The sequence below is a fragment of the Cydia strobilella genome, chromosome Z, assembly GCF_947568885.1.
Source record: "Cydia strobilella chromosome Z, ilCydStro3.1, whole genome shotgun sequence".
In the NCBI taxonomy this organism is placed as follows: Eukaryota; Metazoa; Arthropoda; class Insecta; order Lepidoptera; family Tortricidae; genus Cydia; species Cydia strobilella.
This window is the reverse complement of record NC_086068.1, coordinates 18,393,047-18,407,427: the sequence shown is the minus strand read 5'-3', so window position 1 is coordinate 18,407,427 and position 14,381 is coordinate 18,393,047. Positions and strand designations below refer to the sequence as shown.

At 38.9% G+C, this 14,381-nt stretch overlaps 1 protein-coding gene across 2 annotated transcripts in view; it reads right to left on the bottom strand.

Annotated features, from left to right (window-relative positions):
- LOC134754218 (carnitine O-palmitoyltransferase 1, liver isoform) overlaps positions 1-14,381 on the bottom strand; it is a 65,444-nt gene that overhangs the window by 39,009 nt on the left and 12,054 nt on the right. For both annotated transcript variants that reach the window (XR_010128879.1, XM_063690388.1), the window contains exons 3-7: positions 13,176-13,312; positions 3,756-3,864; positions 3,506-3,673; positions 3,157-3,278; positions 2,562-2,763 (exon numbers count right to left, since the gene is read on the bottom strand). Coding sequence is in view for 1 of the 2 variants with exons in the window: in XM_063690388.1 (XP_063546458.1) it covers positions 2,562-2,763; positions 3,157-3,278; positions 3,506-3,673; positions 3,756-3,864; positions 13,176-13,312 (738 nt within the window). In the remaining variant the exon portion in view is untranslated. The remainder of the gene's footprint in view (positions 1-2,561; positions 2,764-3,156; positions 3,279-3,505; positions 3,674-3,755; positions 3,865-13,175; positions 13,313-14,381) is intronic.

Genomic DNA, 14,381 nt, shown 5'->3' with positions numbered 1-14,381 from the left:
TGATTACGACGTTTAAAGGAAACTAATATTAACACTTATCAATAAGTAGTCATGAATTGAAACAAGTAAAAATTTTAAAAAATTGGAAAAGTAAAAAGCACTAGTTCGCGAAAACAAACTTTCCGCACGCTAAACAGCCACGAAAAGTAGCACTTTTTGAGCAACTGTATTAAAAAATATTTTTTGTAACTTTCTATAAATATATTTCTTAAATCTAAATACAAAATTATACATATATCATCAATATCGTCAGTATCAGAATCATTTTTAAAAACTATTATTATTTTCTTGTAGATATATTACAATTTTAATTATGTGATGCTGTTCTATTAGTATTCTACGTAATCTCGTATCAGCACTACCCGTAAAATTGTTTTAAGTTATTGATTTCCTGCTTCCCAAAGGTTGTCTGGAAGAGATCGCTTCTGAGCGATAAGACCGCCTGTTGTTACCTAATGTAATGTGTGTTCTTTAGCTGTATTCTTTTTCATTCAGGGCGTCTACATACAATGCTATAAATAAACTATGTAACCTCAGGGATTGCACACAAATGGAAGCGAAAAAATTGCTTTTCAAACTGCTGCACTCACAAAATTATGCCGAGACAGAAACCATATTTTACAAAATTTAGTTTCAATATTGTGTCTAGATTAAGCCTTAGTTTGTAGTTAGTAGTTTCTTACTAAATCATAATTTTTAATTGTAACAAAGTCTGATATTTAAATTATAATTGGTTCCCCGCGATACAGGCACTGCCTAGTGCGGAGACCCCTGGAATGTCTGTAACCTTTAGCTGAAAATAAATGATCTTTATTCTTTATTCTTATTCTTATTCATTATGTGGTGCACAATAAAGAATATATTATTCTTATTATTTGTATCTCCGTTACAAACTATCGGGTTTTCAGGCCCGGTCATTTATAAGGCGTACGTGGGGATATAGATCCAACACGTAGAGGCCGTTTGGAGAGTTTTGATGTCATGTAGAACGCCTGCTGGAACCCATTCACGGGTACATAAATAGATACCCGTAAACCGGTTTCAGTAGTCATTGGGAGCTATTATAGAAAAGTGGAAAGAGTCCTGGTCTATGGCTTAAATTTAGGTGGAATATGATACTGGGCTATTGCAAGAGTTCCGGACACCTGCCATAACATTGTGCTATACAGTGCTATCGAGGCAGGCGGTGACTCGCCACTCGCAAGATGGGCACCTGATGCGCCATCGTAAAGACGGCCAGGCGCAACACCGGCGTGGGCGACTCAGGGGTGTCGAGAGGTGTGCTGCGCTTTCTCCGAAGTTACTCGCGGCGTTATGCCCTTTAACACTTCCACCCCTGGACCATATAGCTCTTTCGACTCCCCTCTGGAGACGGCCAATGAAGGCAAGCCAGAGCTGAGAGTCCTGCGGGTCCCCTTGGGGTCCACTCCGAGCGACGAAGACACGCCAGAGACGGAGACCCTGACCGACTCTCTGGAGCACTCGGGTCCGTGGGGTCGTCACTCCCCAACAGCTCGCCACAAGCTGCCCTGCGGGCTTATTATTTTTTTTTTTTTTTATTAATGTCGGTTTCTTTTGACGCTTAAAATCCACTTGTAAGTGGAAAACTATCTTTCAACATCCACAGACATTACTATCATTTTAATCCGGAAGGTCTCGGATTTTTTCAAGTCCCAAAAAAAATTTTAATGCAAGGAAGTCTCCAGTTCATGACTTTGTTCTAATAAGTTTAGGTATTTATACTGTGCCTATTCCGATTACTGGCCAGTATTATAATTAAATCCACGTACCTATGTGATGTATGATCATGTAATGTATAGTATTTATTACGAAATTGCTATAAATCTGGCTATTACAATATTATTTAATAATATATGGGCGACCGAGCTTTGCTCGGAAAACATATAAAAACTCAAAAATGCGCGTTTTCCCAGAGATAAGACCTAGATAGATCGATTTTTCGCCCCCGAAAACACCCATATACCAAATTTCATCGAAACCGTTAGAGCCGTTTCCGAGATCCCCGAAATATATAAATATATATAGATACCTATAGATAGATCGATATATAAAAGAATTGCTCGTTTAAAGGTAAGATGTAAAACTGTAACCTTATTTACTCATCTGCTTTCGTCTTTTGGATATTAGAAAGTTTCATTATTTATTTCTAGAAACTGATAATTACCCGTACATAGCACAATACACCGGCATTTTGAACGTTCGAACCGAACTGAGCGTTCGCCAAAAGCTCGTCAATCTGCCGTGGCGGGGCGAGGTAATTCGAATCGGGGCGGGGCGGTGCGTGGCCGTTCTGTATGATAATACTATTACTTATTCTGTGACGTAGATTAACTTGTGCTTATATTTAATACCCCGGTAATGGTTTTCAAGCGGTCGAACCATCGGTTATAAGAGATGATCAGCTCTTTAGTGGCTGGTTTTGTTTGATGTTCTTAGACACTCATCATCACGACACTCAACTCTCACTAATTCATATCTCAATAATTATTCATGATTTTTAAAACTATGTACAAACTTATTTAATAATGACACACACGTACTGGTTCCAGTTCCTGTCTATCAATAAGCCTTCGGAATTGCAGACAGAGGTATATGACCACCCCGGCGCGCGCTGCTTGATTGTTCGTGGGCTTCAGCAGAATGGCGTCGGTTCCGTAGAAGTTGGAGTTGACCATGAGAGGCGACCTTCCCCTCAGGTAAACGTACTCCTCCCACCAATCGGACACGTAGTTGGATGACCACCTATAAGAGCCACGGATGTTATTCACCTTGATTAATCATGATCTTCCGGAGCGCTGGTTCAAGGCGGGGAATAGGTAGTTACTGTTATTAATGTAAATTAGTAACTCGTATTGCTCTAATTCCATATCTTAAGTAGACGTACATACCTACGTCATTCACAACAACAACTCTTTCGACATATAAGTATATGTCCTTTACTTTTTTACAGACGTACCATTTACAAAAGACAAATGTTAATTATAAATAAAATGTACGAGAATAGTAAAGTTCTAGCCATGTGTCTTGTTACTAACATTCAAAGTCTCGTTCAATGCACTTATACAGTAGGCAACATACGTAATCTTACATTATAAAATCGATATTAGATCTGAGAAAAGGGAAAAGGGCCATTACCATGATTTCAGCACGAGATATCTCTGTAGTTTGACAGCGATTGTTTCTTCAAACTCTGTCGCTAATCTTTCCACTCGGCGATAATTTTCATCGTCTAACAAGGGCCGCACGCTGATCAAATACTGCAAAGAAGGAACGGTAAATAAGTAATCTGACAGTCAAATTATGTAGGGGCCACGAGGTTGAGGAAGCGTTGCGCAAGGGGAGCCGCGGCCGCGAGTCTAGTTATGCTCATCTATTGACTACGCGGAAACGAATCCACGCTCTTATGAGCAACTACTCGGAACATCGTCAAATTGACCTTCATCCAAACGGTGCCAATTAACCTACAAACACGGGCAGTTCGTACCCTCATCATGGTGTCCTTCACGCCGGGCAGGGGCAGTCTCGGCAGCGAGCCCTGGAAGCTGTATAGCCGGGGCTTGTTCCAGCCTGACAACACTTTGACGACGCTAGCCCATAACTTTGTTTTTAGTGATATCTTCGACCCAGGTACGCGCGATTCGTACATCCAACCCTACAAAAATGTAACGGTTATTGACATTACAGACGTTATTAATTACATATTTATACATATAATAAATTAAGAACTAATATACCTTGTACATAAGCAGCACCTTTAGCATATATCTCATGAGAAATATAACGGAAAGCCACATCGTGAGGGCGGCCAGTAAACAAGCGATTACTTGCCACATTGTCGAGGAGCTACAAAAACAAATTGATTATTAACGGTGCGGAAGCCATAAGAAACTTACTTATATTGGCAGTGTAATGGCGTTATTCATAAACGCGTTACAAGCCTAAATGAGGTATTAATCGTTTGTCTTAACATGTCATTTTGACATAATTGGGCCATTTTCTAAGAAAAGGGACCTTATTGTCGATGGCGCTTACACCGCACAGCGTCGCGCGGCATTGTATTTATATCGGAGCATCGTTTATAATGGCGTAAGCGCCATCGACAATAAGGTCCTTTTCTATAGATAATACCACAATTATGTATTATTTTTAAGAGAGATAAAACATAAATTAATTAATTGAAGCTTACTATAGATAGGCCCATACTATAGGCCCGTTGCACAAACACCCAGCCACGAAGTAGTTAACGTAACTTAGCAAAGAACTTTAAGCCTTCCTATTAAAAAAATTGGTTTGTTGCAACCAGTTCTAATTTAGTGTTGACCAACCCCCTTATTCAAAAAACTTTACTGGCCTGATTAAGTTAAATTATGTTTTATCCCTTTCTTACAAATACGTAAGTCAAAATGATAGATAAAAACAAACGATTCAATAGCTAATTCAGACTTGTAACGCGTTCATGCATAACGCCATGAGACAATAAAACATTGACATCGTCCTAATAAATACTATTAATAAGCCAGAATATTTTTCTGAAATTGATTGCAGGCAGGTTCGACTGTCCAACTCAAAAACACTGGGTTGGGCAAGTCAAATCGGTTTGGCAATATGTCAAGTGATTTGTTTTTAATTTTAATTTATAATTTTTAATGTAATTTAATTTAATTTATTTTTATTTTTAATGTAATTGGATTGAATTTAATTTATTTATAACTTTTCAATGTAAATTAATGGAATTTAATTGACGTGTAATTTTAATTCAATTTTATTGAATTGAAGTTAATTTATTTATAATTTTAATTTTAATCATTTATTTTACAATTTATGTGTGTCAACTAATACAGGGTGTCCTTTGCCATTGGACAAAGCCGAACGGTACGTATGGGCCAGACATTTTAAGCCTAAAAAGGGGGTCAACCTCGGAATGAGAAATAATAAGCTGGAAACTCGTATACACCTTCGTTATGACGTATTAAAGGTCCTCTTAAAAATCTACGCATAGATTGTGTGCGCGTCAGAAGTTATTCAAGGTCAAATGTCATACGAATCGGTTTTTCGCGGATATAAAAAATTCTATAGCTCCGATGTTATTTACATGTAGGAAAGAGTTGGAGAGCATAAAATTTACGACAAGTTAGATATCAAATATTTTTTCATGAGATAAGACGTTTTCAAGATATAGGGCACAGAAAGCGTAGTGATCAGACATACGTACTATGAGGCAAGGTCAATCGTGAATATCGGCGAATAATACCTACTAATACCTTCTATAAAGTTATTTAATATTTTTTTATTGATCATATACGGCTTTTAAAAGTTGTCTGTCCTGTAGAAAATAAGTAACCGCTTGTGTCCAAAGGTAAGTATACGTACGGCGGACTTACAGGTTATTATTGAAATCTATCGTACACTGAGTTCCTATGGCCATCTAAGGTTCCCATCAACAGATCAGCTCGATGTTATTACATTGTCATCGGTCTTTAATAATATATGCCAAATTTTAGCTCAATCTGAAACCATTAAGTAGCCGAGAAATGGTGGGCAAATTTTGTAGGCAAGTTTCATAGTTAAATACGAACATCGGGAGTTAAATAAAAGATTGTGAAAACATTTTTTGTATTATTATTACTTAAAATGTACCTCTTTCCTGTAGAAATACCTAAAGCCGGCTATAAAGCTTAATTTCCTGATTAAACCTGTGTAAAGGTGATACAGTTCACACTAGTACGGGGGTCAGATGACACTTACTTGCTTGTTGGTTTTGTACCATATATAAGTAAAAAAACAATGTATGTAGTTTAGCACCTTTATTTACACAATAAAATATCTTTATCTTATCTTATCTTCTTATATTTAACTATGTCATAAAATCATTACATATATGCACACAAGCTGTTAACTAATGTCCACAGTAGGGGCAACTTTTGGTTTAAAATCTATGTATGACTCACAAGTAGGGAATGCAATACCGGGATCCCGCATGCATTTTGCGGGATTAATTCCGCGCGTAAATTAAGCGGGATCCTGCGGAATTTGCGGGATTGAGGAGCGACGTGGTTTTCTCGAGGGAGCCTCACCCCTAGAGAACGCGTCCCCAGGTGGCAGATAGGGGAGTGCTCGCCAGGATGTCTTGCAAATGACACCTGGAGGGTAGGAGTGAAATATTGAAATAGCTCCCGCGGACCAACAGGCCGGAGATGGAAACTCCGAAACCAAACCCCTGCAGCGGGCTCCTCCGACATCTTGGAATTTAGGTCGCTGCAGTGCTGAGCTCTTTGGTTGGAGTGCTCAGTAGGAAAGGCGGCGGAGGAACCTCACGGTCAACGGCGGCTTCCGGGCCCTCCAGGAGGGTCACAACTTTGGCGTCAGGTGGCAACCGGCCGTAAAACTACAAAGCCAAAAAACATACTCCTAATTTATGAAATACATGGCAACGAAAAAGGGTTATAATACTAGGGCGTACCCCGTAAGCGACGCAAAAGCTGTGGATGCGATAGATGCGATAAATATTAAGGCGTTCCCCCAAAGCGACGGAAAAATTAACAAGAACCATCATTCGCAATCTACACGTAGAATTAGAATTGCAACGTGGAATCTGGGATCCCTTACCGGACGCGGCCAAGAACTTACAGAAACACTGAAAAGGAGGAACATTAGCATCTGCTGTATTCAAGAAACACGCTGGAAGGGAGCTAAGTCCAGAGACCTAGGCTTAGGATATCAACTGGTCTACTACGGAACAAACAACAAGCAAAATGGCGTTGGAATCGTGCTCGATAGCCACCTTAGGGACAGAACAGTTAACATTGAAAGAAGAACTGACCGACTCATAGCCGTAAAACTAGCGTTAGTGAATCAACCAATCCTGAACATCATCTGTGCGTATGCACCCCAAACAGGTTGCCAAGAATCTTTAAAAAACGATTTCTGGGAAGAAATCGACGACCTCATAATGAAATTTCCTAAGGAAGAAGCAAGAATTATTATGGGTGACCTAACCGGGCATATAGGTTTGTCAAACAATACCTATGCAAAAGTACATGGGGGATTTGGATATGGAAATGAAAACAAAGATGGAAAACAAATTCTGGAGTTTGGTTCTCGGCATGGTCTAAGCATAATTAACAGCAACTTTAAGAAGAAATCGGAACACCTTATTACCTACAAAAGTGGGGGCAAAACTTCATATTAGCTGATAATAGAGTGAAAAGAAGCTTCAAGGATTGTAAGGTGATTCCGGGAGAATCACTAACGGCCCAACATAGGCTACTGGTTGGAGTCTATGAATTACCAAAACCTATTAAAAACATCATAGACCGTACAGCTAGAATCAAATGGAAGGAACTCAAGGGGAATAAGGGTCACTCTGTTCTCGTTGCCTTGAAAGAATACCTGGAAAGTGATATACAAAACACCTACCTGTCTGCTGAAATGATGTGGTCAAACTTTGAGACAGAATGTAGAGCCAAAGCCAGCGAAACATTGGGAGTGTCGAAAAGAGGAGTCAGTACAGGCAAAGATTCGACCTGGTGGAAAGTTAAAAAGACTCTGAAGATCAAAAAATACATGTTCAAAACCTGGCAAACAACTGGTACTGAAGAAGACCGCATCAAATACAAAGAAGCAAAGACCATGGCTAAAAGAAAAGTAGCACAGGCAAGGGCTGCATCACGGAAACATTTCTATAGCAAGATTGAAGAAGCGGAGTCCGAAGTCGAAATTTTTAAAATAGCAAAGAGCAGAAACAGAGCCACACAAGATATTAAAACCAATAAGTACATCAAAAGTAAGGAGGACAGACTACTGTCTATGAATGATGATATAAATAACAGATGGTATGAGTACTATAAATAACTTATGAATGAAGAATTCCCAAGCAAAGAGATACAACCCCAAAGCCTAACAGAAGGGCCAGTACAAGATATTGGACTGGATGAAGTAAAAACCGCAGTATCTAAGATGAAAACCCGAAAAGCCGTTGGTCCTGACGAGATACCCGCTGAGATATGGAAGTTGCTGGGTCCGATCGGATTGGACTGGCTTACAAAGCTATTCAATATAATACTAGTAACCAAGGTAATACCGGAGTCTTGGCGTCTTAGCTACATAATTCCCTTTTGCAAAAATAAAGGGGATGTGACACAATGCGGTAATTATAGGGGAATAAAGCTGACTTCCCACACACTGAAAATCTGGGAGCGTATACTCAACCGACGCATTCAATAACTTACGTCAATCACGCCCAACCAATTTGGATTCACTCCTTCTAGGTCCACAACTGATGCAATCCAAGCAGTTCGAATTCTCACAGAAAAACATCGCCATAATAAAGAAGATTTGCACTTCATTTTCATCGACCTGGAGAAGGCATTTGACCGGGTGCCACGAAAACTAGTATGGCAGTACCTGCCTGAATGCTACGTGCAGTTGGTTCAGGACATGTATCATAATGTACGCACCAAAGTTAAATCGGCAGCAGGTCTCAGCCAGGAATTCAGTGTGGGTGTGGGAGTTCATCAAGGGTCAGCAGTTCAGCACTGAGCCCTCTGATCTTTAACTTAGTCATGGACTATATCACTCAATGTATTCAAGAACCCTTACCTTGGAATCTCTTATACGCAGACGACATCGTCCTTATCGCCAAAACTACTCAAGAACTCCAAAATGCTCTATGTCAGTGGGTAAATGCCCTAGAAGACGCGGGCCTCAGATTTGCTATCCTGATAAAACACCGGTACCAAAGTAAAGCAATTTAAATACTTAGGATCCATAATTGCCAGTACTGCGAATGTAGAGCCAGACATAGGGCATAGAATAAGTGTTGCCTGGCAAAAATGGCGGTCGCTAACTGGGGTCTTATGTGACCCTAGTGTGGCGAACCTCTTTGGTCGGCTTACGTCCGCCTGCGAACGCAGGCCGCTAAGCCGATTATGTACTTCTCGTTAATCAAAAACTGACTGATGTAAAATATTGTTCTTTGATTTTGTCAGAAGAAAATATAATTAGTTTTCTTTCTTATTTGTTAATTGATTATTTATTTATACCAAAAATAGAAGTCCCACACTAGTATGCCAGTTCGCACAAAAGGCAAGGTGTATAAGATGGCGGTGAGGCCGGCGATGCTATACGGGGCGGAATGCTGGACGGTAAAAGAGTCGCATTTGCAAAAATTACATACCGCAGAAATGAAAATGTTAAGATGGTCAGGAGGAGTAACTAAAATCGACAAAGTCCGGAATGAATATGTCCGTGGTAGCTTAAAAGTGGCCCCTATCCCCGAAAAACTAATAGAAAGTCGCTTAAAGTGGTATGGCCACGTAATGCGTAGAGACGAAGAACACGTGGTCAAAAAAGCTCTATGCTTCCCGGAACGTAAGAGAGGCCGCGGATACCCTTTGCTGACATGGTGGACCAGCATGACCAAACTAGCTAATAAATTAAATTTACCCGACCCGACAACCCAAGACAGGCAGTCTTGGCGCCGAAAAATTAGGAGAGCCGACCCCACCTAAAGTGGGATGGAGCAAAGAAAAAGAAGAGGAGCGACGTGGTTCTTACGTGGTTCGTGGTTGTACTAAGTACAAGTAACATGTCTCCTACTGGCGAAAGTTCTTCACGGAGCCTTGCATCTGTGGAGGAAGGGGGAAGGGACACGGAAGAGAATTTCGCCCGAATTTGTCTATTTTTTGCTATCTTGTGAATTGAGTAATATTTGTTTTGATTAAATATTTAAAAATAAACATTTATTTATATAAACAAGTTAAGTATGTTGGAGACGGTGTACAAAGAGTTTCTAAGTACTGGCAGTACAACAACAGCACCTACTAGGAAATTTAAGCTGTGTGTGAAAGTATTTTTTGAAGGCGGAAGATTCGCAGTGCTAAATGCAAGTTGTGTCAAACAATAATAAATCTGTGGGGCGTATTTTATACCAGTAATGTCTAATAATTATTATTTAAGAAGTAAAATAAAGAAATTTTCATCTCATTTGCTCGTAAAAGGTGTTACCTGTACACGTAGGCGATGCGGTCCGTAAAATCGTAAATTTCGACCTGGGGTTGTAGTGTTTTTTTTACGTCACACTTGCTAGGCGATGCGGTCCGTAAATCCTAAATTTGGACCTAGGGCTGATGTAATGTACGTACCGAAATTAAGCAGGTTTTATTTTTTCCCTCTTTTTTTTTTCTAACAAGTGTGATGAGACTTGTGAGGAACATTTGGCGTGCCACAGTACAAGAATGACGAAATCGTGTTTTAGCCTTCAGTTCACACTCGTTCGTATATTTTTGTTTACCGCCCATAATACACAATGTACTATTTCTAAATATTGTTTACTTTTTGTATTGAACCTTCAAATTTAGTACCAATTCGTAAAATTGTATAGTAACTTGCGGGATCCCGCAAATACCAGGATCCCGCGGGACTGAGACTGACAGTCCCGCTAAATACTGGGATTGAATTCCTCATGCGGGATTGCATTCCCTACTCACAAGTGTCATTTTAACGATTTAAAAACTTTATAGAATGTAGTATTTACAGAGATTACCAGCTAACTTGCGTCATAGTGCGTTTGGCTGGCGCCTTCTATGCCGTATATTTAGAAAACGACTAATCACATGGAAACATTTTTGGTACCTAATTGTCGCAAATTTTATGCTCTACATTTCTTCCCTACATGTAAATAATATCGGAGCTATAAAATTTTTGATATCCGCGAAAAACCGATTTGTATGACATTTGACCTTGAATAACTTCTGACGCGCACACGATCTAGGCGTAGGTTTTTAAGAGGACCTTTAATACGTCATAACGAAGGTGTATACGAGTTACCAGCTTATTATCTCTCATTCCGAGGTGAAACCCTTAATTTAACTGGGCCAGTATGCATTAGGGTATTTAGAATCAGTATACCAAGTATCATAACAACCGGTGTAGCGGTTACGAAGAAATTAACAAATTACGGTTTTTTTACTTTGCAGCAACCTGTATGTGTTAATAGCTCCTGAGGTAATAAATAGTATGAAACCTTCTTCGACCTTATTGATCATCTTTTTTAACCGACTTCAAGATTTCAAAAGGAGGAGGTTATCAATTCGGTTGTATGTTTTTTTTTTTTTTTTTATGTTTGTTACTCCATAACTCCGTCATTTCTGGACCAATTTTGAAAATTCGTTTTTTGATTGTAAGTATATATATATACAGATTGTCAAAACGCAGTTCTGATGATGGGATCCATGAGGAATCGAGGGAACTCCTCAAATGTTAAAGGCATACATATAGTGAGTTTAGTATTTTCATCAACAAATCAAGCACTTACATTTAAAAAAAGTGACATTTGATGAAGTGGAACTGCTGATGATGATCAGAACGGAACTCTTTAATGACGCATAGTTCACGTTTGGCGATTTGTCCTCTTCGTTATGTTTGTTAAGCAAGTTAGGTTTACAAGAAACATTTTTGTCAAGCCCGAGTTCTGATGATGGGATCCATGAGGAATCGAGGGAACTCCTCAAATGTGAAAGGCATACATATAGTGATTTTTGTATTTTTATCAACAAATCCAGCATTTTCATTTTAAAAAGTGACATTTGATGAAGTGGAAATGCTGATGATGATCAGAATGGAACTCTTTAATAACGCATAGTTTACGTTTGGCGATTTGTCCTCTTCTTTATGTTTGTTAAGCAACTTAAGTTTTTAAGACATATTTTTGTCAAGCTCTAGTTCTGATGATGAGACCCATGAGGAACCGAGGGAACTCCTCAAATGTGAAAGGCATACATATTGTGATTTTTGTATTTTCATCAACAAATCCAGCATTTACATTTAAAAAAGTGACATTTGATGAATTGGAACTGCTGATGATGATCAGAATGGAACTCTTCAATGACACATAGTTCATGTTTGGCGATTTGTTCTCTTCCTTATGGACCCAGACCCAAAGTTGGACCCGGACTCGGACCCGGATCCGGGTCTGGACATGGACCCTAACTCGGATCCGGACCCGGACCGAACACTGACCCAAACTTGGACCCGGACAGCCGGACACGGACCGGGACTCGGATCCGGACCCAGACCCGGACCCGGAAATGCTACTAGAAAAGTGGTTTAGGTTAGGTTAGAACTGCGACCCTTACAAAAACGAAATGCTACTAGAAAAGTGGGTGGGTTTTACCTCCTTTTCTACATTATTAGGCAATATTATAATAATTAGGCAATTAGGCAAAATTAGGCAAGAGATGGATTAGGATAATTAGGCAAAAGATGCTGTCTTTTTCATTTCATTGTCTGGAATCTAAGAGTGCACCATCAACAATAATGAAACTTTCAGCGGCATCCCCATTGAAGTCGGTTTTTTTTTTCTTAAAAATTATTATTTATGACATTAATAAGATTCTGACTTATGACAAATGTCATCATTGCCGCACATTTTCAAACAAGTTGTCAAAAACACTGCTAATGATTAATACAGCATGTTTCTTTTTGTTGTCGATCATTGGAATTAAATTTGTTTGAAAATTTATTTTTTAATCTTATGTTCTAATTAAAAAAATATTAACGTTAGAGCATTCCTGAGAAGTAACCATACGTGGGATTTCAGGGTTTGTCCAATGGCTAAGGTCACCCTGTATATTTTTAAGAACTGTAAACTAACAGAATATGGGCCGACAGGCCTGAAATAAAGATTTTCAATTTCAATTTCAAACACTAGTCATAAGAAACGTGTACCGTTTGTGACCAAATAAATATTAAAACAATATTTGTTCTTGGCCTCGTGTAAAAGGACCGTACGTATTATTTCATCACAATATTCACAATTATGTAATGTGTAATCGTAAACTGACGGACGTATAAAATGTAAAATTTTATGAATAAATAATTGAATTGAATTGAATTATTAATTCTTTCTCGGTAGGTATTAGTCGAGCCACGCTGTTAATCAATTAACTTCATACTTGAGAGGTAATAAAACATTTAGTTATTCTGTGGTATAGACTTTTCGTTACGAAGTAACCCGTTTATACTGCTCTGGAGTCTGGACCTCCAGATCCTAATTACTAGGGTTCATCAGCCATATATCACTAGTGCTTAGCTTTTTAAAATTACCAATTTACGAATTAAGATTCATTAAACAGATTTGTGATGAAAATACTTACCTAGGTAACACGGTAAGTGCTTTTTGTACTAAACCAAAGGGTATATGAAAGCCTCCAAAATGCGCTGCTGCGAGCAGGGTCCACAGCACATACAGTGATTGCAAATGTCCGGGGTATACTCCATTCAGGACGCTGTTCTGTCAAACGATAGCCAAGGTCAGAAACGTAAAGTTCATCAAATTTAACTTTATGTCAGTAGGTGTCAAACAAAAGGTCATGCTTATTCCACCCGGAAGAATAGGGTAGTTGACATTTTTTTTTAACGGTATCAGTTGATCAGGTTTGTTTTGAGGATCAAATGTCTACATATATGGGACCCATTGTTTTAAAGCAATACAAAAGTCACAAATGATGGTCAAAGTCTGGCATCTCCACTTTACTGAGCAAACGCTCTAACACAAAGGCTAACACATCGTGACGTCACTGTGTCACTTTGCTTAAGGGGCCCACTGACTATCAGTCCGCCGGACGATATCGGCCTGTCAGTTGTTCGGAACTGTCAAATTTTTGTTCTAACTGACAGGCCGATATCGTCCGGCGGACTGATAGTCAGTGGGCCCCTTTAGAAGCAGTTTCGATGTATGGAAAACAAGGAAATTGCGATTTTGTCGGTGAAATGTTGCGTTTATGTATATTGTTGCCATAAGTTTCCAATTTGTTGCGACAAACTGGTCATTTTCTTTCTATTTAACTTGATTTAGTTTTAAAATTAAACATGTGTCAACTACCCTATTATTTATTATTATTTAAACCCTACCTATTTACCCTATTATTATTTAAACATAAACAACCCGATTCATTTTTTTCCTGAGTAGAATCATTCCTTTTAAAATGTATTTTAACTGTTTCCTATGCCACCCGGACCATAAAAACTTACCAATTGATATACTTTAGTCATCAATATCATCATAATTTGCTTAGTGGATTTGACACTATACCAATCGTAGCTTTTGATTTTGCCGTGGTCAGGTAAAAATAGGTTGGTATAATATAACACTGGAAATTAAATAAGGCACCTGCCAGACTAAATTAACCTATTCCAGTATAAGATACTAGCTGTTGTCCGCGTCTTCGTACGCGTGGATTTGAATCTTGGTGGTTATATACAGTGTTGGCCGAACGTTAATGCCATTGACCATTAAAAATTAACCATTGAAAAGGTTAATTGCCATTAACCATTGACGGAAAATGAATTAGTAATGGCCA